The 27,159-nt window shown below is 41.3% G+C and overlaps 1 protein-coding gene across 1 annotated transcript in view; it reads right to left on the bottom strand.

Moving 5' to 3' along the window:
* myo3a (myosin IIIA) overlaps positions 1–27,159 on the bottom strand; it is a 117,954-nt gene that overhangs the window by 50,982 nt on the left and 39,813 nt on the right. The window contains exons 8-17 of the mRNA XM_067435573.1: positions 17,775–17,840; positions 17,289–17,444; positions 13,596–13,695; positions 12,816–12,932; positions 11,581–11,685; positions 11,424–11,507; positions 11,002–11,204; positions 7,737–7,835; positions 7,521–7,635; positions 4,756–4,882 (exon numbers count right to left, since the gene is read on the bottom strand). Of these exons, the coding sequence (XP_067291674.1) occupies positions 4,756–4,882; positions 7,521–7,635; positions 7,737–7,835; positions 11,002–11,204; positions 11,424–11,507; positions 11,581–11,685; positions 12,816–12,932; positions 13,596–13,695; positions 17,289–17,444; positions 17,775–17,840 (1,172 nt within the window). The remainder of the gene's footprint in view (positions 1–4,755; positions 4,883–7,520; positions 7,636–7,736; positions 7,836–11,001; positions 11,205–11,423; positions 11,508–11,580; positions 11,686–12,815; positions 12,933–13,595; positions 13,696–17,288; positions 17,445–17,774; positions 17,841–27,159) is intronic.

Genomic DNA, 27,159 nt, shown 5'->3' with positions numbered 1-27,159 from the left:
AGCAAGTATCTGAACAAATAGTGTAGCTAAGTTAGCTCAATTAGTGACAGGCTACAGCTATAACGTTAGCTAACTTTACCTCCTCGGTACACAGACTAGTTATAACGTTACTATCAACACTGTGCAGATTTCAGAGTAAGGACTTACAGATTTCAGTATTTGGTTACAAGTATATGTGGCCACGGGCCAAAATAAATTTGCCACTAGATGGCGGGCCAGAATATAGTCAAGGGATAATTTAATAAATAAATAAAAATAAGTCAAAACATAAAAGAGGATTTGAATAAGCCCATTATTGGCATGTTTGATTGCTCTTAACGAACTATGTTTTATTATTTCCACTTTCCATATTGTGAATTATAAATATATTTTAATTTGATTGTTACACATGGAACCTATTGTAATACTTATTTGACGTCATGTAGCATACTTTTAGCTCAGAATTATTCCTTGGCATCCTCACGTAGTAAACTGCATTTTTTTGCAATCGTTTGCTTTTTGGAGACAGGCTAAACTCTCCAAGTACAGAGTGATGTTAACATTTAAGATAGCACTATCAAAGAGTCTAAAGAGGAAAGTTAACAGCGAAAACAGGGCATACAATAAGAATGGGAAGACATCTGTGCATGCATCCTACCTGGTTTTGTGAATGCAAAGCTGGTGTGTCTAATCTGCAACGAAGTTGAAGCATGGCACCTTTTTGCTGGTTCTTGTCAATATTTTTTGATAAAAAGGAAGCTGAATTTGAGTTGTTATTGTTCACGTGTTGGTGCTGACGCCCCGCGATATAATCAAACGTTTCAATATTTCACTGTTCGTTTTGTCATCATACCAGACATTTCATGACGGCTCTTTTAGAGGCGTGTCTAGCGATCTATTCCACAGACTCTTGAATGTCTTTCAGAACTTTTCAAATTGAAAGCTCTGAATTTATCCTAAAATAAAACATTACTGCTGAAACGTTGCTGTATTTTTTTTAAAGGCAAAATCACTAAAGACAAAATTAATTGAATGTAGATATAAATTCGCACTGCCTGCTCTGAGCGGGGCTCGAATTCGAGTCTTTTCTGCACGGGAGTCTGACGCTCGAACGATGAGACTAAATGCTGCGTAACTTTCCACTGGCCTCTAGACGAAGTGATCGTCTCTTGAAATAACGGGAGTTTACCTGCACAGTTCTCATTAACTCGCCTCCGTTACACTGACAGATATATTTCAGAACCAGCCGCTATCAAAACAATCTGCCAGATTCGGCAGATGCGGGCGCGCCGCGGGCCAGATATTATCGCTGGCGGGCCACTTTTGGCCCGCGGGCCGCCAGTTGCCGACCACTGAAGGCTGTCACCAACTGAATCCTGAGCGAATGCGAATATGTGTAATTAAGCATAAAACTACTTACCATTCACCACATGCTTCACTCGTCTCGTTGCATGGCCTTGCGCGCGGAAACTGTGGGCTAGCTGTTTGCACGTCATCAAATTGTTTTTTACATTAACAGAACTTAAAATTAAATTGTTTCTTGATTAACTGAAAATGTTAAACTCTGACAAGTCATGATAGTATATTTCATCAATAGGCATAATTTGTGTGTCATCCCAACTCAATAAAATAACAATTACAATTAAAAAGTCTAATAGTTTCTCAGAACTTGATTTTTTATTTCACAACAATATATATATTTAAGTAATGACTAAAGGTCCTCTGAATTAGTTTTTAGAGTGTGTGGTTTATGAGGACACAAATTTGTATAACTACATGGGTATTACACTGGTATTACACTATAAATGTGATTTATGAGGACATATCAAATGTCCTCATAATTCAAATGGCCTTAAAAACATACTAAATGATGTTTTTTTGAGAAAGTAAAAATGCAGAATGTTTCCTGTGATGGGTAGGTTTAGGGACAGGGGCAGTGTAAGGGGATAGAAAATACGGTTAGTACAGTATAAAAACCATTACGCCTATGGAGAGTCCCTGTAAACCACATAGACCAACATGTGTGTGTGTGTGTGTGTGTGTGTGTGTGTGTGTGTGTGTGTGTGTGCAACACAAATGATCGCTCTGTCACGGTTTGTCTGCTGTTTTATTTATTAAAGCGTATTTATTAAATTCAGGCAAATGATGAAACATTTATTAAAATTAAGATACAATTTATACAAAGCTTTCTACAAAACAAAATCATTTCTCTACACTACAAAAAATGCTCTACTTACTTAGAAAATGTCTTTTTCTAGTCTAAATATCTAACAATTCTTAAATCAAGATGCATTTACAAGTAAAATGCCATAAGATATTTTTTTATTGTTTTGCTGAAAATACAATCAAAATGAAGTGAGTTTTTGCTTAAAACAGGCAAAATTATCTGCCAATGGAGTGATAAAAATAATCTTGTTTCTGATTGAAATCTTGTTTCTTGTTTCCATCCCAAACAGATACACTGAAAACCCTAATAAGTTGATTGAACTCAATTGATTTGAGTAAACTCGTTCCCTCAATTCAATTGAGTAATGGAGTCTCCCAAAACTTGTATATGTAAGTTCACTTAACTTGGTTCACTTAACTTAACTCACTTAATAATTGTCACCATTGTAGAGATTCATACACGGATTGTTCTTGAGGTCTGTGCATGTCTAACTAATGCCGTAGATTTAAACATTTTTTGCACAAAAAATAAAATAATTAATTGTTCAATTACCACAAGAGTAAAGAATCTAATGGAAATTTGTATTAATATTTCAAAACTATTACACTCTAAAAAATGCTGGGTTAAAAACAACCCAAGTTGGGTTGAAAATGCACCGACCCAACAATTGAGTTGTTTTAACCCAATGGTTGAGTTGTTTTAACCCAGTGGTTGAGTTGTTTTAACCCAGTGGTTGGGTTAAATGTTGCTTAAGACAACCCAATTGCTGGGTAAGAACAACTCAACCATTGGGTTAAAACAACCCAATTGTTGGGTTGGTGCATTTTCAACCCAACTTGGGTTGTTTTTAACCCAGCATTTTTTAGAGTGTAATAACTGCTTTGACAATCAGAGCATTAGACTCTGCATGAGATCAGGGATTCTGCCAATACATGATGATGTTATTATCATCGTCAATGATTAAACAACATCACTTGATGATATTTTCTCTTGACTTTGTGTTTCTTCCCAAATGTGTCTCACAAACACAAAACAGCCTGAGAAACATTATATTATAATATCATACAGTCAAGGGTCAAGAGGCCAACTAAAGCAAACACTTATCTTCATCATGGTGACTTCCAACAAAACTATTATTTTCATTAAAACAGAAATAAAGTCAGTCTGGTTAGTTATAAGTTAGTTCACATAATATTATTATGTTTAGTAACTTACAAATTTTTACTTACCGATTTTAAGATTGCACACAATGAAAAAGTCTCCATCTTAATTTGAATCAGCAACAGAAAAGGACCGCCTTTTGTAAATATCCTCCAATCAGTGAATTTGTTCTTGTTGCCAGACAGAACTCCTTGCATGGCCAATCACATCAAAGCAAGACCAGAGAGAGCTATTTTAATTAATTATGATTTTGAGTTCATTCAACTTGAAATCTTAAGTTTATGTATTTTGTAGGTTAATAAGTTATACTAACTTATATTTTTGAGTTTTGGACTAAACTAGTCATATTTAGTCAAGATTACTTGATTTGTTTAAGTAAAGACAACGTTAGGGTTTACAGTGTATAAGATTATTTTTCTCACCCCACTGACTGAAAATGATGCTTGTTTTAAGCAAAAACTCACTTCATTTTGATATTTTTCACCAGAAAACAAGAAAAAATATCTTATGTCATTTTACTTATCTAGTAAATGCATCTTGATTTAAGAATATTTAGATATTTGGACTGGAAACAAGAAAAACATACTAAATAAGAAAAGCATTTTTTGATGTGTAAACGCTGGAAGTGTGAGAAGTGTGAGCAGTAAACTTACACAATGTTCTTGACTGTATAATTTATAGATGCAAGTCGGTCTGTTATTGTAGGGACATCAACTTTACATTTTCATTCCCCTAAAATTGATGCGAAACAAAACGAACTGTGATTGGTTGCGTTACATTTTAGTCAAACGTCCTCTTGGGCGGTCCTTGACCAATGAAAGCAGTGATGGAGTCCAGACCTTCTGCCATCAGTCTGAAGGTCTGGCTACATGAAACTAGATAGTATGTGACTGCTAACACATCCCAATTTACAAACTTATAATAATCATTAATTGTGCACTTCACTAGTTAGGGTATACTTTTAGGTTCGAATATTTAAAACTATCTCACAACATATCATACAACATTTTTTTTTCTTCTGCCACAGAAATGGCAAATCATCACAAACCCCTATCCTAATGTAAAGAGAGGTTGTGGGTGAAATTTGATATGCACTAGCCCTACAATGGCATACTTTTTATTCCCATGATTATTGTGTAAGAACAAAATCAAACTTTGAACTAGTCAAATGTGGATAAGCTGGTCTGGATAAGCTGGTGAAAAGTGTCCTTACACCCTCTAAATCTATTAAGTCAGCTAAGAGCAACAAACAACCTTAGCTTGTTTATGGAGTTTTTTTCTTCTTCAGATGGGATCCAAAGGGATTTACCCAGGTTTACCTTTAGAATTACATAAATACACAACACCCATGACTGATTATATAACTGTGCTCAGGCTCAGATCAAGAGGTTGTGTTGTACAAAGTGAAAGGTCAGCCTTGAAAAACTGGAATGCATGTTAATTCTTACCACTCTCTAGTACTGCCATGTTGGAAATGTTGCTTTTGTCCGTCTGATGTTCAGAAGCCACTGATGTGAACTCGACATCACCCGCATTTAGGATCCCAGCTAAGACACTGTAAACGCTCCCGAGCTCCTGATGAAGTTGACATATAAATGCAAATGGTCATATTAATAGATACGTACTATTTATTAAATGATAAGTATCACAGAAGAGACGTCAGGCATAAATAACGTGATTTATTACATGACATCACATCTACGTTAACGCATCCTGGCCCAGAGAAATAACTATGCTGTATATTTCTGCAAATGTAGCATAGCAGATAATATCAAGTGGCACATTGCCATGTCTGTCTATTTGATTATGTGGATTCCCTTAAGAATACCGTGTTCAGTAATGTCACAGCAGTCAAAATCATGTCAGTCAAAGGACTGTGTTTACTTCTATCTCCCTTGAGAAATGGAAACCTAAACTGTCATTACAGTGATAGAATAAGTTTCCCATATAAAACATTCACATTTCAGCACTCAGATGTTGGCCTGGTGGTAGTTAGTAGGAGCTCAGTGAATTCAAGCGTGGTACCGTGATAAATTGCCACCTGTGCATTACGTCTATTTGAGAAAATTTCTCACTACTAAATATTCTATGGTCAACTTTTAGTGGCAATTTGAAACAACAGAAACTCAGCCACAAAGTGGTAGGCCACCTAAAATCACAGAGTGGGGTCAGCGCATGCTGAGGCGCACAGTGGGCAGAAGTCGCCATATTTCTTCAATAGCTACAGATTAGTTTAAGCCTTGTGCGACCTTCAGATAAGATCAAGAACAGTGTGTAGAGGGCTTCTTGGAATGGGTTTCCATGGCTGAGCAGCTCATCCAAGCATTACATCACCAAGTGCAATGCAAAGTGTTGGATGCCACTACTGGACTCTAGAGCAGTGGAGACGTGTTCTCTGGAGTGACAAATCACGGTTCTCTGTCTGGCAATCTGATAGATGAGTCTGGGTATGGCAGTTGCCAGAAGAACAGTAGTTGCCTGACTGCATTGTAGTGTAAACTTTGGTGTAGGGGGATTATGGTGTGGGGTTGTTTTTCAGGGTTTGGGCTTGGCCCCTTAGTTCCAGTGAAAGGAACTCTTAATGCTTCAGCATTCCAAAACATTTTGGACAATTTCATGGTCATGAAATTTTTCATGCCCAAAATTTCAGTTTGGGGATGGCCCCTTCCTTTTCCAACATGACTGCACACCAGTGCACAAATTTATTGCTGCAAAGGGTGGATCCATGATACAGGTATCCGTTCAGATACATGACCCAGAAGAGGAGGAGCGCCGCTATCGCGTGAGTTCATGTCCGGGACCTACATGGAAGACAATAACTTGGCGGATAAAGTCATTATTGTGATTTTTTTGGTGCACAAAAACTATTCTCGTTGCATTGTAAAATTAGCCACTGTAGTGAGATGGACTTTGTAACGACGTCTTTAGTGCCTTTATGGGTCTTGTGAGTGGGAATGTACTGAATGCCAATAGAGGCCTATCTGAAGCCTTTCTCAGCCATCAGCTTTCAACAAAAATATCTTCAATTGTGTTCCGAAGATTAACGGAGGTCTTACGGAGGTCTTACGGGTGTCCAACGACATGAGGGTGAGTAATTAATGAAATAATTTTCATTTTTGGGTGAACTAACCCTTTAAATGTGTTTTGATATGTAAGTCAACACATCAAAATAAGTGCATTTCTTTAAAGCACAACAAAGGATTATTAAAACAATGATTAAACATTTACTGGAAAGAAACATATTTGACATTACTACAAAGTGCACTTTTAAAAGTGTATTTAAGTGTGTTAAGAAACGCAGTCATGAAAGTGTACTCTCTTAAAGTTCACTTATACGTATAGAAAAGCACATTCGTTTCAATGTTCTTTTTCAGAAGAGCTGGGATTAATCGCAAGATTAGAAACTTTGATTTCAAACTAATATGTTTATGAAAAGTGAATGGCATGTTGTCATTAATAAAACTGTCTAAAAATAATATATTTTAAGTTTATTCTACCATTATGTTTCCAGAGTGACAGCAACTTCTCGGATTAGTTGATCTCTTTACAAGCTTATGGATTGCGAAGTTCTTCACAAGAATTCGGCTATTTATATCACTTCTTATTTGTAGCTTCTAAAATATACTTTCACTTAACCTTGTTGTGGTTATATTTCTCTATGAAGAAAATGTATTGGGTTTTTACTTTCATAACCCAACTGTTGCACTCTGCTGTGATAGTTTCATGATCTTGGGATATCATATTTCACTGATAAGCTTGGATGTGACTTCCCAGACAAAATGTGCACTGGTAATGTATTCCAGCATGCATCATTGATTCGCCTGATGGTAATTGTGGAGACTGATGGCATTAGAGCACTGGGTCACAACTTCTACATAACCCTCTGTATAGGCCAACGACAGTGTTCAGAGCACTGGACCTGAATGGACAGACAGGCTGTTCTCACGGTCACTGCACATTATCGCTTCTCCTACCTATAACCCTTCATTATTCAGTAACGTAAGGGCCTTTTAGCTCCTTATCTAAACGAAAAAACATTTGCATTTTAGTGTGACGACAGTCAATGCTATTGTCTCCAATTTATGAACTATAAACTGAATCAATGGTCTAAATGACCCGTATCATTGAAACGATTACTCTTTTTGGAAGAGAGTAAAAAAATAAAGGTTCTTTGCAATTAAAAATTACACTATATACTAGTATCCTTTTGTACCTCTAGGGTAAAGCCGATGACTTTGAAGCACTGCTCCACAGTCTCAAACTGCTCCTTATAGAAGGCATTGCCCACAATGTCAGGCACTAATTTAACATTCTCATTGTGAAGATACCTGGAATTGAGACAAAAAGAGAGTAGAAAATAGAAAAAAAGAATGTCAGATGAGGATAAAGATAAAAACAGCAGGCTGTTATCAGGTGTTTAAGAACTTACTTTGGAGTTTTGCTGTCTGACAGCTTGTAGTGGCCGAGTTTCTTCCTCTCTGCCAGACCAGAATAGATATAGTAGAAGATGTGAAAGTTACGCTCCCCTCTGATAAAAAGAATGCTTTGGTTATAGAATGAATTTTAGTATTTCAGCAATTGAGTAAAATTGCTGGTGGTAAAAGATAAGTAAACACAGTTACAGTTGATACTTATTTTAACAAATATTGTAGTCTAGACTGGATTCATCAAGCTCAACAATCCACCATTCAAAATTATTACCAAGCATATTGTTAGAAATTTTTGTTAGAAATGTTTTTTACTCGGCTGGTATTTTTGTCATTCAAATTTGGCTGGGTGGTTAACACATTTTTCCGTGGCGTGACAAACTCAGAACACATATTTAATTTACATTTACATTTACATTTAATCATTTAGCAGACGCTTTTAGCGACTTACCAAAACTGAAAATTTAAAATACTTTACACAGACTTTAATATATGGAAAATATAAAGTAATCAATGACAACAAACCTACATTTGGCATCAAACTAGCTAGCCCCTTCTGTGTTTGTGTATATATATATATATATATATATATATATATATATATATATATATATATATATATATATATATATATAGTAGATATGTACTGTTATGTTTAAATGTATGTTTATATAATTAGTCATAATTTGGTGAAAAACAATATTAACTGATTTTTAAATAACATTATTAAAATTATATGTTGAAAACAATAAATGCTTAAAGGTAGGGTTTGTTATTCTGGTTGAAACTTTTCAAATCCTGATAACAATCAATAATAGGAGTGGTCTAAATATAGGTGCCCTAGAATGAAAAATGGTATAGTTAAATAACAAAATTTCAGGACATGCAATGCAAAAAAAAAATTAAAAATTAAAAAATAAGTTACCTGGTTGCCTTAAGATGTTGAGTTCATTGAAATTAAAAATGAATATTTAAATTATAGTTAAAAATATAACATAAATATTATATAACATATAGTTAATACAATGAACATTTTTGAGAATCGACAACCTTTATTCAAATATTATTAAAAGATTTTGTAAGTATATTGGGTAACTGTGTGTTTTATTTGTAATGACGCAGAGAAACATGCCAAATTGTGCTATTTTTTATGTGGGTAAGACACAATAATATTTTGAGTTTCTATTTATTAAACCAATTTCCTTCATTGTATCAACTCTAATTTTTTATTTCAATAAACTAAAAATTAAGGCAACCATGTGACTTAATTTTTTAAGTTAAACTAACAAAAAATTGTGGACATCACATACAGTGAGTCTCAAACACCATTGCCTCCTCCTTCATATGTAAATCTCTTTTGTGAAAAACACCACGGAAAAACAGGCGATTCTCAACATAACGCCAACTGTGACGCAATCGCTGGGATCAGCACATGTTCATGTCAGGCGGAACTACGCAGCTGAATCATCAGTTCTGCAGGTAAACAAGCGTTACGCAAGGATAACGAAAACGGCATATCATGGAAATAAATGTTATGATCCAGGCTGTGCAAGGGACGCGAGGACTTTTTATAGCCTTTCCACAGATAAAACATTTCAACAGTCATGGTTGATGTTTATTTACAGTCGGATACCGCAACACTTTAATTCAAAGTTCTTCGTTTGCTCGGCCCATTTCACCACAGAGAGTTTTTCTAACCTGGGACAATATCAAGCAGGATTCGCTCAGCGGCTAAAACTGAAGAAAGGGCTGATTTCAACCATATTCCTTCAAACAGTAAGTAGTGATTTTATCCACTTCTTGATTGTCAAAACCATTTCTGATTAAATTGAAAGTTTCTTAGTAAGACAAAATTAATGATAATATCACGTGTTGTCTAGATCTAACGCAAGATGCTAGTAAAGTAACAATTGGAAACTCCAAGTAGCACACATAACAGTTTGTCAAATGACAAAGGTTAATATTATTTCCTGCCAGTGTTGTCATAAAATACAACAGTAGATACGTATGTCGATCCCTTTTGGCAGATTGTAATCTAAATTAGCCTATATTTCATCATTAACACATAACTCAGAAGCTAACTACGTTTACTAATACTGTTTAGTTTCTTACAGATAGCTCACTCGAGCCTTGTAGCTAATGTCACCTTCTCCACCATCTAAGTTGAAATGATAGTCGTTGTGAAGTATGAAGTACGACATGACTATCGACTTTTAACTCTACTGTCAAACTGTAACGTTACTGTACAAACAACATATTTACACGATAGCCAGTTTGTGATTCAAAGTTAAGAAGCTATCATTGTAAAATCATTGCCATGACAGATGGTATAGATGTGTTAGCTGTCACTGAGCCGTGCAGTGAAACAGCCAATCAGAGCAGAACTCTGCATTAATATTCCCGACTCTTCCAAATAAGGCAAAAACAGAGCATTAAATCCTAGGGACAATTTCTAGGGTTGTAAATGGACATGTAAACCCATATCTGGACAATTTTTGACCTTAAATAAGCCTGATATCCTCTATTTAGATATCAGAAAACAATTGAAAATATTGTTTCAAATCATTCTAGGGTACCTTTAACCTGTACATATATCTTCTGTGGAAGCTGTACACATCCTCAGATTTATGATTTTCAATGGTAAAACTATCAACACCGAAATTAATCTGCAGCAGCCAGATGGTACAAGTAAGAGCTCTGTAAGTTATTAACGTGCATTATTATTGTTAAGTTACGTGTTTTGTAATATTTAACGCCGTCTCTAATGGCAATTTGCAGACTCTGGGTGTGTGCGTTCATGTGTTTTAAAGGAGGGGTATCTTTGGAGACGCTCTGAAGAGAGGGGGGGATCTCATGCTTTAAAAGCTAGCTTGCTATTGCTAGTCTCTCTAAAAACGCCTACCTTTAATTTACTGCTGATCAAAATGTTTAGTTTTTTCTTTTTCAACAAAAAATGATGTACCCTGCTCATTGAACATGCTGACTGAATAATAAATAGAATAATTATTTAAAGTTTGCACCTGTTCCGCGGTGCAAAAATAAGTGTGGTTACATTTAAAAAAAATTTTTTTTTTTTTTTGCGTAATTAATTAACGCGTTAAAGTCACGTAATTAATTAATCTTAATTAACGAGTTAAAGTCCCGGCCCTAATAATTATCAAACACTTTTTTTCAGTGAATTAGATAAATCCTTATCATTATATATTTTATTTAGTATGCATGCTGAATGTTCATCGTCAAGGCCATATGCGACTAGTGGACTCTTACACAGCTTGGTGTACGACCCGAGACTTCTCCAGGAGGTAATCTGAGATCTGAGCTCCCACCACTGTGCCTCCACAGGTGAACTTCATCTCCAGATACTTCCCAAAGCGACTGGAGTTATCATTGATCACAGTGCAGGCATTTCCAAAAGCTTCCACCAGACTATTGACCAGCAAAATCTTCTCCTGGAGGGTCCGGTTGTTGGCCTGAAAAAGAAAATACAGAAAGGTCAGCTAGACGTTACTGAAAAATAAAAAGTCATCAGGACCAAACACACTTTTCAGATGGCTACTTCCCAATAAATGAGCACACAATTGGTGTAAGTTGAAAGTATTGTATTTTCTGAGAAGAAAGCAAGCATGATATGAGACATGACACCAACTTGTCATAATAAAACAGTGGGAACATAAAGTTGCTCTCCAAACCTTTCCGAGAACAGTCAGCTGTTGGACTAACAAGTGGGCGCTCTCTGTTTTCCCAGCGCCGCTCTCTCCGCTGATGACAATGCACTGCACACAGAGACAAACACGGTTCAGACCATGAATAATACACTCCAGTAACTCATGCGGGAACATACTCTACCTGATCAGTATTATAGGAGACCATGGATTGATATGCGATATCTGCGACTGCATATATATGAGGAGGGTTAGACGTTCTTTTGGCTCCGATGTAATTCTTAGAATGCTGTCAGAGAAACAAAGTATTCAACAAAGGTATACCAGATGCAACTAGCATTGCCAGATGGCTGCTTTGATGCTCAAAGTGTTTTAGCATATTGCTGTAATGAAATATAACAGATATATTTAAGCTGTTATGAATGGTTGCTGGTGCTGACCAATCAGAGCAGAGTAGACTCATAGAAAGGAGGGATTTAGATTGACTAATTCATCCACCGAGTCGTTTGAGAATCATTGAACATTGTGGTGGTGATGTGCAATGTATATTATGCAAAGAAATAATGTGTTTTTTGACCTTTGATACATGTAAACCTGTTATACGACACTAAACAACTAGGAGCCTTTAAAATAGCATAACAGGGGCTCTTTAATATATTTAAAAGGTACAAATTGTAACTTAATTAGTATAAATGTGTAATTACAAATATATTTAAATGCGCGACAAGTTTTAATAGAAATGTGATTAAAGTATATTTAAGTTCATCATAAATGCTTTTTAGTACATTCAGCAGTACACAAAACTATATTTCAAAGACAATACAAGTATTTTGAAATTAAACGTAAAGATGTTCTTAAGACCTGCTTGAGGGGATCAAAAAGCAACGTTCAGCTAATAAAAACTATAATACATTTTCATTTAATTGCAATAAACAAGTGTTTTCAAAAATTTAATTCAGTTCGTATTTTATATTTTTAGGCCTGGTTTCACAGACAGAGTTTAGATTAAGCCAGGATTAGGCCTTAGTTTAATTAGGACATTTAAGTAGCTTTTATAAACATGCATCTTGAGACAGAACAATGGCGCTGACACATTTTAAAATATATCAGTGCAAGTTCCTTTCAGTGAAAAACTACTCAAACATGTATTTTAGTCTGAGACTAGGCTTATAAAACTGGTGGTTAGAGTATATTTCTGTAATAAGTACTCTCTTTAAAGGTACAGGTTCACAAGGGATTCTATAGAGAGAGGTCGAGCATGTGGATGAATGAAAAAGGAAAATGCTTTCTGCAGAAGGTACAATGGCACAAAATAGGCTGACAGGTGAGAAAGAAAGCGAATGAGAGATTTGGCAGCAATTGGAATGAAGCTGACTGAATTTTATTGATGGCATCTATAATGAAATATTATGCACGCACCTCAGGCGTGTATAGCTCCACTTTCTGGAACGGATTGACCGCTATAAGGATGTCTCCAACATAGGTGTAGATCTGCTCCTTTGCGTAACGTCTCTGTAGCTGTTCGGTGATTGTGTTCTAACAGAAAAACAATTACACATCACAGATGGCCATCCCATCAAACCATTGCACACCACTGCACAACAAAACAACCACCAATACCGCACAGCACAAGAGTCTCCATTTTCATGCCTGACCGAACCTAGGCACAGAGAGATGATTCATTATCTCGACTACTGCATTCAGAGCTCTTTACATTGTGATTGCTGCACACAACTTTTTGTTGCCATATGTGGCCAATATGACCACACAAGACAGTTACACACATCACAGGTCTCCATCTGGTGACAGTCCAAGGACACGGGCATAATTCAAGTGCTTCCTGTCACAACTGCTACCATAATGGATGAGAAAATATATCTAGTGTCAATGAGACCCCCTCTGAATTGATAGATCACCTTAAATGTGTTTCAATACAAACTCTGTTATTGTTCACTAATCTGTCTATTTATTCACTTGACAGTTAAAATATAAGACTGCTAGGATGAGTTATGGTCACTTGACAGTCTCTGAAAAAGGCTGGTGGAAAATGGAAGAAAAATGAATGGAATGAATGGGCTGTCTGACAGAGGGATGGAAAATTTCCTGTCTTTCTTGAGTCAGTGTATTGATGATAAAAAAACTAGTGTGTGTATGTGTGTTCTGTGGCCTTTTTTCTCGTGGGCCCGCATATATTCTTACGTCATCTAGAACCTCTAGGGTTGCCAGATCATCCACGTCATCACCAGTTTGACTTTGAGGATTCATGTGGCTGCCTTTTTTGGTGTGGATACGCTCATGCCTGTAACACAAGATTATAGTCTTTGAAAAGCAACCATGAAAGTTAGAATCACATAAATTACTCACACAAATTACCTTGTTGGAATTATTGATGAAGGTATTAAAGATAATAATGAAATAAAAATCAATAGTTATACAAGAATTGCTTTTTTACCTAAGTCATTTGAAGAGCCCCATAACTAATTTCACTCTTTATTTAAAGGTTATTCTAAAGCTTTATGTCAAAAGCTACGCAACATAAGCATCACAATGGATTCAAATAGATTTTGAAAATAGCATGTCATTAAACTATAAATAGATGCTGTAACAAGCTTACATGAAGGATTTGGGGTCAGTACAATTCTTTCCCCATAAAAGAAGTAAAAAAAAATGTATTTAGCAAAGATGCATTAAATTGATTAATAAAAATGACAATAAAGATTTTTAAATTGTTACAAAATGATATTTCAAATAATATTATATATATATATATATATATATATATATATATATATACACACACACACACACACACCAATCAGACATAACATTATTACCACTGACAGGTTAAGTGAATAATACTGATTATCTCTTCATCACAACACCTGTTAGTGGGTGGGATATATTAGGCAGCAAGTAAACTATTTGCAGGAAAAACGGGCAAGTGTAAGGATTTGAGCGAGTTTGACAAGGGCCAAATTGTGATGGCTAGACGACTGGGTCAGAGCATCTCCAAAACTGGAGACCTTTTGCGGTGTTCCCGGTCTTCAGTGGTCAGTATCTATCAAAAGTAGTTCAAGGAAAGAACAGTGGTGAACCGGAGACAGGGTCATGGGTGGCCAAGGCTCATTGATGCACATGGGGAGCGAAGGGGCGTGTGGTCCAATTAAACAGACAAGCTACAGTAGCTCAAATTACTCAGGAAGTCAATGCTGGTTCTGATAGAAAGGTGTCAGAAAACACAATACATCACAGTTAGTTGCGTATGGGGCTGCATAGCCGCAGACCAGTCAGGGTGCCAATGCTGACTACTGTCCACCGCCGAAAGCACGAAGAGTGTGCACGTGAGCATTAAAACTGGACCACAGAGCAATGGAAGAAGGTAGTCTGGTCTGATGAATCATGTTTTCTTCTACATCATGTGGATGACCAGGTGCATGCGCATCACTTACCATGGGAACACATGGCACCAGGATGCACTATGGGAAGAAGACAAGCCGGCAGAGGCAGTGTGATGCTTCGGGCAATGTTCTGCTGGGAAACCTTGGGTCCTGCCGTCCATATGAATGTTACTTTGACACGTACCACCTACCTAAGCATTGTTGCAGAATATGTACACCTTTTCATGGAAACGGTATTCCCTGGTGCCAAGGGCCTCTTTCAGCAGGATAATGTGCCCTGCCACAAAGCAAAAATGGTTCAGGAATGGTTTGAGTAACACAACAAGGGGTTTGAGGTGTTGACTTGGCCTTCAAATTCCCCAAATCTCAATCCAGTTGAGCATTTGTGGGATGAGCTGAACAAAAAAGTCTGATCCATGGAGGCCCCACCTCACAACTTAAAGGACTATCTGCTGCTAACACCACATCACATCTTCAGGGGTCTGGTGGAGTCCAAAGGGCTGTTTCGGCAGGAAAAGGGGACCAACACAATATTAGGAAGTTGCCCATAATGTTATGCTTGATCAGATGTATATATGAAAACTGATGTGTGCGTGTTAAAATTGTAATAGCTTTAACAGTTATTTTAAATTGTAATAATATTTCACAATACCTTTTACTTTATTTTTGATTAAATAAATGCAGCCAAGGTGATCAAGAGAGACTGTTTAAAAAAATATTTGCACATGTGCATGTCTTAATAATTACACTGCCTTAAAAGATACCTTCATGTAGACGACAATCTCAGAATGCGTTGACGCAAGAAACTGGTTGAATATGCTAACAAAGAAATGTTGACTAAGCAAACTTTAAAAAAAATACTAAATAGTATTACAGCTAGTAATATAGCTGAGCTAGTTTACCCAATATGTTTTATGTATTTATGCTTCTTAAGGCCTGTTCATATCAAACACAATGTTGTTAGCTTAGCAACATGCTAATTGTAAGCCCTCACATGCTTCTTGTGTGAAAAAAAAATGCCCATGTAGACAGTAGACAGAAAACTTGAACAGAGTTGAATAAAGTATAAATAAAAAGCATCCAGTGTAGGCAAACCTATAACATTGGTCCAAACCATGTATTTACACATTTACATTTTTCTGAAAACACAAGAAAACAACATTGGGTACACAATGAACACTTTTAAGAAAGTTACAAGGGGAGTGGCCACAAAACATGGCCAGAGACAGAAAGCTGCTACTGCTACATCCACAGGAAGAAGGTTTAATCTAGCCCATGTGACAGACAATAATCTAGACTAAAACATCCCATACCTGGAATCACTGTCTCTTCTTTCTGTCTTTCCAAGATTGCTTAAATGATAAAAATAAAGTTAATATCTAATGCCTGCTACAGACTGTGTGATTTCGGCAATCCCACAAGTCAAGTCACCTTTATTTATATATCGCTTTTTACAATGGCAATTGTTTCAAAGCAGCTTCACAGTGTTAACAGGAAAATAATGCAACCGAATTTGATTCGTCTGTCCAGCCGCTCTGGAGAAAACAGTGAGGTCATCAGCTCATTTAAAAAAATGAAAATGTAATGTTTATCTGCTTACCCCCGGGCATCCAAGATGTAGGTGTGTGTTTTTAGTAGAACACAAATGAAGATTTTTGCTAATTAGATTCTAATTAGACCCTTATTGACATGCATTATACAAGCAACAGTTGGAGTTAATAATCTTCATTTGTGTTCTACTGAAGAAACAAACACACCTACATGTTGGATGCCCTGGGGGTAAGCAGATAAACATCAACATTTCATTTTTGGGTGAACTATCCCTTTAACATAAGAATAACACTCCATCAGCAGATGCTAGTGGTAAACAAATAGAGCTGAATCGCACTCTGGCAATTATGTTTTTTATGCGCACTGAAAAAAAGTGGAGGAAACGAAAGAGGAGAATATGGCTGCGGTTACGCTGGTATGGCATGGCTAGGGAAAAGAGCCAATTTTGCAAATGTAGCTTGAGGGAAGTAGTTTTAAGTTGTACCCCCATGTTGTGTTGATCAATTTCATGTTGCAATTTTATTGGCTGTAGTAGCAAACACACTGTGAGACGATCACACTAAATTTCTAACTATGTCACAGGCTATCTTTAGTTGCAAGACCGTGACAGTGGCCATCTTTGACCTCTCTTAATGTACGACGTATGGCCACCGGTAAGGAGTCACAGAAATCGCAACACCTGCTCATCTTTCATCTGGGACATTATGATGGGGGTCTCGGCCCTTCTAACTGGTCCAGCCACAATGGCTAGTACTGAAGTCAGCAGAGATCCCATATTTTTTTATGAAAAATTGTGTAAGTTTTAAAATTATAAGTAATTATAAGTCCGATGACCTCATCCTGGCTAAGTGGGCAGTCCTTAGTCAAATACAGTGGCTTTAGAGCCCAGACCTTTTGTCGCCAGGCAAGACTACTAGATTTAGAGCTAATATTCATGTCTTACCTTGTTTTCTCAATAACGCCGATTTGCTGGTTGAGGTCGATTAGCTCCATCAGCTGCTTCTGCAGCGTCCTCTCTCTGCCCACAATCTGTTTGATGAAGACATGCTGAAGAAGGTCAAGCACATTGGGCCTGAGCTCAAAATCCTTTATCAGACACCTGAAGGGGACACAATCGAAAAATGGGAGAATTTGTGCTGAAATGTCCAAGATGTCACATCAAATGGCAACTGATAAGGACCAGATTCAGGAAAAACACAAACAAGCTAAAGGTTGTTGAGATGAATTCAGTTATAAACAATGTTCTGGTAAGACAGTAGGAGGTTAATTGGGATAAGGCATTATGAGAAACTCTTTATGGGAGTAATTAGCCTTCAAAATCAGTATAGTAACGAAAGACTAATACAACTTTTACAACCATTAAACTTTATATTTGTGTGCATCATTATGGCAAATACAAATAGAAATACACCTAATCTGTATTACTCACTTGCATATAAAATCGTTAAAATCGTTTGACCAGAGCTCTGGTTGATGTAGGGTGGGTGGAGGATTTCTGTTGAAAAAACAAAACCCCAGATCAATAGGCAAAGAGAAGTGTGAGATGAGAAATGTCTACCAAAATATATATCTGCATATACTAATAAACCACTGCAAATTGTCACTTGTGTCAGTAACTAGAAGATTTTAAGTTTAAAGGTCAAATTATTAATATATAGCTATGTTAAAAATAATAAATGTTATACTACAAATGCTTGAATGCTTAATTCTAATTGGTTGGCGAGCATTCTATGCAGTAGAGTGATATACAGTTGCAAGAAAAAGTATGTGAACCACTTGCAGAATCTGTGAAAATGTGAGTAATTTTAACAAAATAAGAGGGATAATACAAAATGTTTGTTTGCCATCGTTTGCAATGCTTCACTTGATTGTAGTTCTTCCCCTCACTAAATCCATTAAGTACAAACCTTTGTGTTTTTATCTTGTTTCAAATTCATTTTTATTCAAATCTAAGTTTGTTGCGATTCACCTCCTATCTGGTTGGCTTGGTTCATTTGTGGCTTATAACAGTTTAAAGAAGACTTTATTTAAATCCTTATGGGAAGTTGTAGGCAGGTTTTGACCACATTACAGTTCCATATTAGCCTAGAAATCTAGACGCATCCTAGCAGCAGCAAATCTAATCTGCCCGCGAGTGTCGTCTAGCAACTCTCAATCCCCAAACTCTTGCCGGGCCAATCACATTGTGTATAGAGTCGGTGGGCGGGGCCATAATGACGACGGCCGAGCTGCATTTGCGTGCTTCTAGTAAACACAGAAACTGGCGAACGGCGGTCTTTCAAATCAGCTTTGACCGCGACTCTGGAAGACTTGGAGTTAAGCTTTTCTCTGAGAAAAGAACAAAGAACGGCACTGAAGTCATTCTTAAAAAGGGAAGATGTGAACAACATTGACCAAGCAAATACATATAACGTCTCGGTTACGTATGTAACCCTCGTTCCCTGAAGGAGGGAACGGAGACGCCACGTCGGAGTACCGACGAATAGGAATCCTATTTGTCGGTACTCTGATGGGGCGTCGAGAGTGACCGACTGAAAGGGAACAAACAATAGGATAAAAATGACAAATAATTTCCATATTGTTCCCGCAAAACCTTTTATCATCTATGGAAAGCACGCTCTCTTTCTCCCTTTATTTTTTTACACAAAGGTTGGTTTTACACGGTCATTCTGTTTTGCAGTTCTTTAGTTTTTTTCCGCTTGTAACCGAGGCTTGCAATGATTTTGGCCATATTTTGGAGGGGATAAAAGTGTCCAAAAACATAAGCGCAGTAAAATAGAAGTCGAAGATTAAAGATCATATTTAGCTTTAGCATAAAGTTGCATTTTCACAATAGCTGAATTACACTTACCAAAAAAAAAAAAAGAAAAAAAAAGAAGAGAAAACAGTAAAATTTTGGATATCTTTTTTTCTTTCACTTGTACAGAAATGTACACATTTACAAAGCTTTTCTTGTGCATGCATCTTTTTGCCGTCATTTTACCTTCGTAGCATAACTAGTGAAGGCTATAAGGTTTATGTCTGGAGAGAAAAATAAATTAAATAGGGTGAAAAAGTGTGACAGTTATTCCTGGTCTCCGTTATGTTTTTATCTGAGGCAGAGGTTGCACAAATGAAACAGCATTTTCAGTAATTGTGTCCTCTTGTAAAAAGCTTTGTCCATAAAGGATCCCAGAAAGCTTTTCCCAGTACATGTAAATAAGTAAGCAGATAGACACTTAACGGTGTCACGGAGGACCTGACAAGCGTTCCCTGCTGTGGAACAATAGAGCTAATTAGCCATCATTTGGTGTCCTGGTGAAGGGGGCTATTAACAGAGGGAGAGCAGGGTTGAGGAGGTGTACTCCAGCCCAACGGCTACCGCGTCAGGAGCACGCTCTGTGCCTCTGACAGCGATTAATTACCCTAATGGGGGGGCATACATCTCTGCTTATCACACGCTGCACCCCACACAAACAGCGGGTGTCAATGGAAACGGCAGTAGAAACGCTTGGACTATTAAAATGCCTCCTTATCGGAGACACAGCAGCATAAAACTAAAAGATTACAGATGAAAACAACATGCCATCTGCAATTTAAAGCACAATGTTAAGAGCACATCATTCAAAACACACAAGACAAAAGCAGTGGCGTAAGCTGGGATGTGTTTTTTTAGTTTTGGTTACTCATATGTTACCAATGAAAGCACTAAATAATCATTATTTTAAAACGATGGGGTCGGTAAGGTTATAAAAATTTACTGATGCAAAACTGAATTTTCAGCATCATTACTCCAGTCTTCAGTCGCATGATCCTTCAGAAATCATTCTATGTTGATTTGCTGCTGAAGAAACAACTCATATCATATCATCAATGTTAAAAACAGTTGTTCTGCTTCATATTTTCTCTTTTCTCATATCTTTTCAGGATTCTCTTATGAATAGGAAGTTCAAAAACAGCATTTATTTGAAACATTATAAATGTCTTCACCTAGTTTTGATCAACTTGCATCCTTTGTTCTATTTGCACCTGTTCACATGTCAGCGGGGTGTTTAGATTGCGCATCAGCTCTCTCATTGGATGTGTTTACTTCTGGTTCAATTTGGCTTTTAAAGGGATATATGTGAATAAAAGCCTAAATTCATCCTGTTTATTATATAGAGCAATGGAGTCTCTTCAGAAAATTCATACTAAACCCCTCAATTCATATAGCCTGGCGCCGTCCTCCTACGTACTTCTGCTCAATTTCCAATTTCCTTCAGTATTTCGGCTGGGACTGCGGTGTATTCTTAGGTTCCCTTATCGAGGGAACTTCCCACTGCGTCGAAACGCTTTGGGGATGCTCCCTAAGCATCAGCGAATCTGAAGCCTGAATAAACACTAGTCCAATCCGATTGGTCGTGCGTGATGACGTCATTGTGACGGCGTACCCGGAAGTATAAAAGGGGAGCCGGCGCATAATGGCGGCAGTTATTGCTCTTCAGCATAGCGCTCTCTGTTTGGTCTGTCTATTTACTGTTGTCTGTCCAGTTGCGAGTGTGTGTGTGAGTGAAAACTTTTGTAGTAAAAGTATGGAAGGAAAGAGCGGATTTAGACAGTGTGTGCATCCGTGTCCCCGCTTCATCTCGGGATCGGATACACACCTGTTATGTGTGCAGTGTCTGGGTGTGCAGCACGCTCGGGCGGCTCTCGAGGGAGCCGCCTGTGAGCACTGTGAGCGGCTGACACTCAGGCTGCTCCGCTCTAGGCTGGCCGTGTTCGATGAGACCGGCCAGCCTCGTGAGCCCCATGGTTCTGGACCCGCGGTCGCTGAGGCGTCACGGCGTCGCAGATCATGGGGCTCACAGCGGGATCTGTCCGAGGGCTTTGGGACTGCTGCGGCACTTTCCCAATCCTCCTCGGACAGTTCCGATGATCTTCCTCCCCGTGTGGAAGCCCGCTTTGCGGCTTCTTCCCCCGGGGCGGAGGGTCCGATGCTCGTTCTCTCCGGTTCCGAGGAGCCGGAGGGCGCGGGCATCGGGGCGGGGGATGAGGTTTTTCCATCGCCTCATCCGCCCGCCCAGGAGGAATTGGTCGAGGTGTTGACCCGGGCTGTGGCTAAACTCAACATTGAGTGGCCACAGGAGGAACAGGAAGTTCGGCCACCCAGTAGGCTGGATGACCGGTTCCTCGCACACCGGGTCCAAACACCGCGCCGGGGTTTGCCTTTTTTCCCCGATCTGCACACCGAGGTGTGTAGATCGTGGAGGAAGCCCTATTCCTCGCGTGTCTCTAATCCCCCACTGTTGGACTATTCCAACGTCCTGGGGGCACGCGAGGCGGGCTATGGGGCGATGCCGCGGGTGGAGGATGCTCTCGCGAGCTATCTTTCGCCCGAATCGGCATCGTCCCTTAAAACCCCGGTGCTGCCCACCAAACCCTGTCGGGACACCTCAGGGCTGGTGGGCAAGGCTTATATGGCGGCTGGGCGGGCTGGTAGTGCGCTGCACACTCTGTCGATCTTGCAGGCCTACCAGGCTGACCTTCTAAAAGAGCTGGATGAGGGCGAGGGTCCCTCTCCGGAGGATGTACTGGAACTCAGGAAGGTCGCAGATTTGTCTCTCCGTGTTACCAAGGAGACGGCCCGTGCCATCGGCCGCTCCATGGCAGCTATGGTGACAACGGAGAGACATCTCTGGCTGAATCTGTCGGGGATAAAGGAGAAGGACAGATCCTTCCTCCTGGACTCCCCGATCTCGCCTTCTGGCCTGTTTGGGGACGCGGTTAACTCCGTCGTCTCCAGACACCAGGAGGCGAAGAGACAGTCAGCGGCCTTCCAGCAGTACCTCCCTCGCCGCTCTAAGCCCGGGAAGGCTGGCCCTAGCGGGCAGCCTCAGCCGCCGACCAGCTCCTCCTCGCATCGTCAGATGCAAAAAGAGAGCGTCGCCTCTAGAGCCCCTCCTCCGGGAGCTTGGCAACAGAGGCGGCGCGCTCAACAGCAGCCTTCCGCTCCGAAGGGCGATCTGAGGAACGTCCTTCAGGCGCGAAAGGCTGCCGCAAAGAAGTCCTAGCCTCGGCAGGACTTCTCAGGGCGGTCCCTCCCGCGAGGGGGCAACCGAGGTTGCTTCCTTCGCGGCGCCCTGGGGAAATCGATGTGGTAATCCCGCCGTCTACGACGCTTCGGGCCACATCGATTTCCCGCGAACGCACGCTGCTCCAGCCGCCTCTGGAAAGACCTGCGGCTGGGCAGCTGGCGCGTCCGCACACAGAGACTCGTCCCCAACCACTTCCTGCCGGGCAACCGCTTCAGGGGGTCGGGGACGAGGCTCGTGTAACACCCGACGCCAGCCTCGAGAGGCTGGTTCCCTTAGTAGATTATCTCGGCGCATGGAAATGCCTTCCGAGTGTATCCACATGGGTCCTGCGCATTGTAGAAAATGGGTACAGACTGCAGTTCGGTCGGCCTCCCCCTGGGTTCAGGGGGGTGACCTGGACTACAGTGGTACCAGAGCGGGGTCGGGTAATGGAACTAGAAGTAAAGACCTTACTGGCAAAGGGGGCCATAGAACATGTTCCTCCGCCAGAGAGGGAGTCCGGCTTCTACAGCCGGTACTTTATAGTTCCCAAAAAGGATGGAGGGTTGCGTCCGATTATAGATCTAAGGGATTTGAATCGGTCTCTAAGGAGGTTCAGATTCAAAATGCTCACTATCCCCATGATCGTGAGTCAGATCCAGTCCCAGGACTGGTTCGTCACGATAGATCTGAAGGACGCATACTTTCATATCTCCATCCTTCCATGTCACAGGAAGTTCCTGAGGTTCGCTTTCGGGGGCGAAGCGTACCAATATCGAGTTCTTCCCTTCGGCCTAGCCCTCTCCCCACGCACATTCACAAAGTGCATGGATGCAGCCCTGGCTCCTATGAGGCTTCAGGGCATCCGTGTACTGAATTATATCGACGACTGGCTCATACTGGCCCAGTCGTACGAGATGGCGGTTCGGCATCGAGATGTCGTTCTAGCCCACATAAAGTGCTTGGGGCTGAGACTCAACACGAACAAGAGTGTGTTGACGCCGTCCCAGAGGACTATGTTCCTAGGGGTGGTATGGGATTCGACGACGATGCGGGCACAATTGTCTCCCGCGCGCGTCGAGACCATACTGGCGATGGTCTCAGGAATAAGGCTAGGCCACACCATCACTGTGAAGCACTTTCAGAGAGTGCTGGGGCACATGGCAGCAGCGTCCAACGTGATACCGTTCGGCCTGCTACACATGAGACCCCTCCAGTGGTGGTTGAAAACCAAGGGGTTTTCCCCCAGAGGGAATCCTTTTCGTATGATCAGGGTAACGCGCAGATGCCTTCGTTCCCTAGTCATATGGAAGAAACCTTGGTTTCTGTCCCAGGGACCAGTGTTGGGAGCGTCCTGTTGCCGGAAATCCGTTTCAACAGACGCCTCCCTCACTGGTTGGGGCGCGGTCATGGACGGCCGCTTTGCGAGGGGCCCATGGGAGGGCCGTCATTCCTCCTGGCACATAAATTGCCTGGAGATGATGGCGGTCTACAAAGCTCTCAGGAGCTTTTTCCCGGACCTCCGCGGCCAACATGTCCTGGTGCGGACAGACAATACGGCTGTCGTAGCGTACCTCAATCGCCAGGGAGGGGTAAGATCGCGCCCTCTGTGCAGATTGGCGCATCTAATCCTCCTGTGGTCCCAGGGGAAACTGTTGTCCATCAGGGCAATGTATGTCCCGGGGGTTCAAAATCAGGGAGCAGACATCCTGTCGAGGCAGGGGCTGAGGCCCGGGGAGTGGCGGCTCCACCCCGAAGTGGTGGAGGCCATATGCGAGAGGTTCGGCCCAGTGGAAGTGGATCTGTTTGCGTCTCGAGAGACGTCCCACTGTCCGCTGTGGTTCTCCCTCACGCATCCAGCCCCGTTGGGGTTGGATGCCATGGTGCAGACGTGGCCGAGGCTGCGTCTGTACGCATTTCCCCCGATTGCTCTGCTCCCGGGAGTCCTGGAGAGGGTCCGTCGGCAGGGGGTCAGTCTACTTCTGGTAGCACCCCGTTGGCCGACGCGAGTTTGGTTCTCGGATATCATAGCCCTGCTGGCAGGTCATCCATGGCAGATTCCTCTGAGGAGGGATCTCCTGTCTCAGGCGGCGGGGTCGATTTTCCACCCCCGGCCGGAGATATGGAACCTTTGGGTTTGGCCCCTGAGGGGGCCAGGTACCTAGAGGCTGGCCTGTCGGCAGAGGTGGTAGAGACCTTACTCAGCTCCAGGGCTCCGTCCACAAGGAGACTGTACAGCCTCAAGTGGAATGTATTTTCCACTTGGTGCAGGAGGCGTGAGGAGGACCCAGTTAACTGCCCAGTGGCTTCAGTGCTGGAGTTCCTCCAGGATCGCTTCTCTGCGGGCCTAACCCCGTCCACACTCAAGGTGTACGTGGCTGCCATTGCGGCTTTCCACACTCCTCTGGGTGATGGGCCTTTGGGGAGGCACCAGCTGGTTGTACAGTTCCTCCGTGGGGCTCGGAGGATGAGGCCTGTGGCTCAGTCCAGAGTTCCAACCTGGGACCTGGCAGTGGTTCTCGAGGGATTGGCTGAGGCCCCCTTCGAGCCACTAGAGTCAGCAGAACCTAGGAATCTGACCCTTAAGGTGGCCTTTCTACTCGCCATTACCTCTCTAAGGAGAGTAGGGGATCTCCAGGCCTTGGCAGTAACGCCGACTTGCCTGGAATTTGCCCCGGGTGGAGTAAAGGCCATCTTGCACCCTAGGCCGGGCTATGTGCCTAAGGTCCCATCAAGGGTGGTCAGGTCTTTGGTTCTGCAGGCATTTCATCCTCCGCCTCACGTGACGGCGGAAGAGGGGAGGCTTCACCTACTCTGCCCGGTCAGGGCACTCAGGGTGTATCTGGCGAAGTCCGCACAGTGGAGGAGATCGCAACAATTGTTGGTGTGTTTTGGCTCACCCAAGAAGGGGTTGCCTGCGTCTACCCAGACTATCAGTAACTGGATAGTCCAGGCAATAACCATGGCTTACCAGGTGCGCAGTTTGCCTTCACCTGTAGCCGTGAGGGCACATTCCACCAGAGGCATGGCCTCTTCGGTGGCCCTCCTTTCTGGGGTCCCCCTGCAGGATATCTGCGAGGCGGCGGGGTGGGCTACTCCACACACTTTTACCAGGTTTTATAGCCTGGATCTCCCTGCGACGCCTGGCGCGAGGGTGCTCCAACCCTAGTTGTGCCCGGTTTCCGGCTTCACACTAGGACAGGCGCTACCCTCGGTGTGGCCTAGTGGGTACTCGTTCCCCAAAGCGTTTCGACGCAGTGGGAAGTTCCCTCGATAAGGGAACGGCTCGGGTTATGTATATAACCCTTGTTCCCTGAGAGGGAACGAGCACTGCGTCGTACCGCCACACCTCGGCACGCCTGGAGCGCATGCTTCAGAGCAAGAACTGCCGCCATTATGCGCCGGCTCCCCTTTTATACTTCCGGGTACGCCGTCACAATGACGTCATCACGCACGACCAATCGGATTGGACTAGTGTTTATTCAGGCTTCAGATTCGCTGATGCTTAGGGAGCATCCCCAAAGCGTTTCGACGCAGTGCTCGTTCCCTCTCAGGGAACAAGGGTTATATACATAACCCGAGCCGTTTTCTTCAAACAAATTTTTACCGGTCCAATCAGCGAACAGAGGGAGCGGCTGAGAACGATGGTGATGATGTTGTGCGCTAGTTTGAGTTGTAGTTCAGTAATGGCGGCGGAGAAAGATGCAAATGAAACCATTCATTCCGTTGTGGCACTGCTGCCGAATATCCAGAAGTTACAGTCGGAGCAAGAACAATCTTTGCTGGGGTCTGTTGGTGGCCATGATGTTGTGGCCCTTCTCCCCAACAGGGTGAATTGGGGAAAAGTTTGATTTTCCAGCTCGCTCCGTTGGTGGTGAAGGAGTTGGCTGAAGCTATTCGGACGGTAACTGTTTCTCGTGGGGTCGGAAGGTATTGCCATCATTTAAGTTACAGGGGCTGGTCAGTTATTTTATTGCCATCTGTTTCCCACCACCCGCGTAAAAATCCCCGGCCGAGTTACCTACTGCTTTTGACAAACACCGAGGTTGTGTGATGTAATAGCTGTCTGAATTCACATCTCTGAGTTTTCAAGAATATATCACTTCAAAATTCACTGTTTAGTAAACCTTCTTGACCCCTGCAGAGCACCGTACAGTCGTGCTTTGCTATTATTTGGATGCATTTCTAGACTTGTATTTCTTTAAAATGCTGGCAAGTATTTACAAGAGCAATATATTTCATCACCGCTCAAACAAATTAAATAAAATGCACGTAAACATTTGAATTGGGCATTATTTATAGCAGCATTTATTATCATACCCAGCATGACATTTTATTTACAGCATACAATCATGTTACGGATCACGTGAGCGCCGCGTTCCCGATCACAAAACGCTCCCCTCCACCGTCAATAAATCATAATCTTTATGCATGAGTTTTAGGTTTTATCACTGAGGTTGCCTGCACATTTGATTTTGACTGATTTCCAAATGTGAAAAACAGACTTCAACAGAGTACCCGCCTTTGCGGCAGTAATCGTTGTCAATGGAGAGTGGCAAGACTCTCTGTACAATTGTAATATTTTCGAGTGTCTTATAAGACCAGGTCTACAATTCATATGGATTAGTTTTACAATCTCTTTATGAACTTTTTGAAGCATCAAAGTGGTAGTTGTGTGTATCTATAGAGGGACATAAAGCTCTCAGATTTCATCAGAAATATCTTAATTTGTATTCCGAAGATGAATGAAAGTCTTACAGGTTTGGAATGGCATGAGGGTGA

The sequence above is a fragment of the Pseudorasbora parva genome, chromosome 24 (genome assembly GCF_024679245.1).
Source record: "Pseudorasbora parva isolate DD20220531a chromosome 24, ASM2467924v1, whole genome shotgun sequence".
Classification (NCBI taxonomy): Eukaryota; Metazoa; Chordata; class Actinopteri; order Cypriniformes; family Gobionidae; genus Pseudorasbora; species Pseudorasbora parva.
This window is presented reverse-complemented; position numbering and strand designations above follow the sequence as displayed.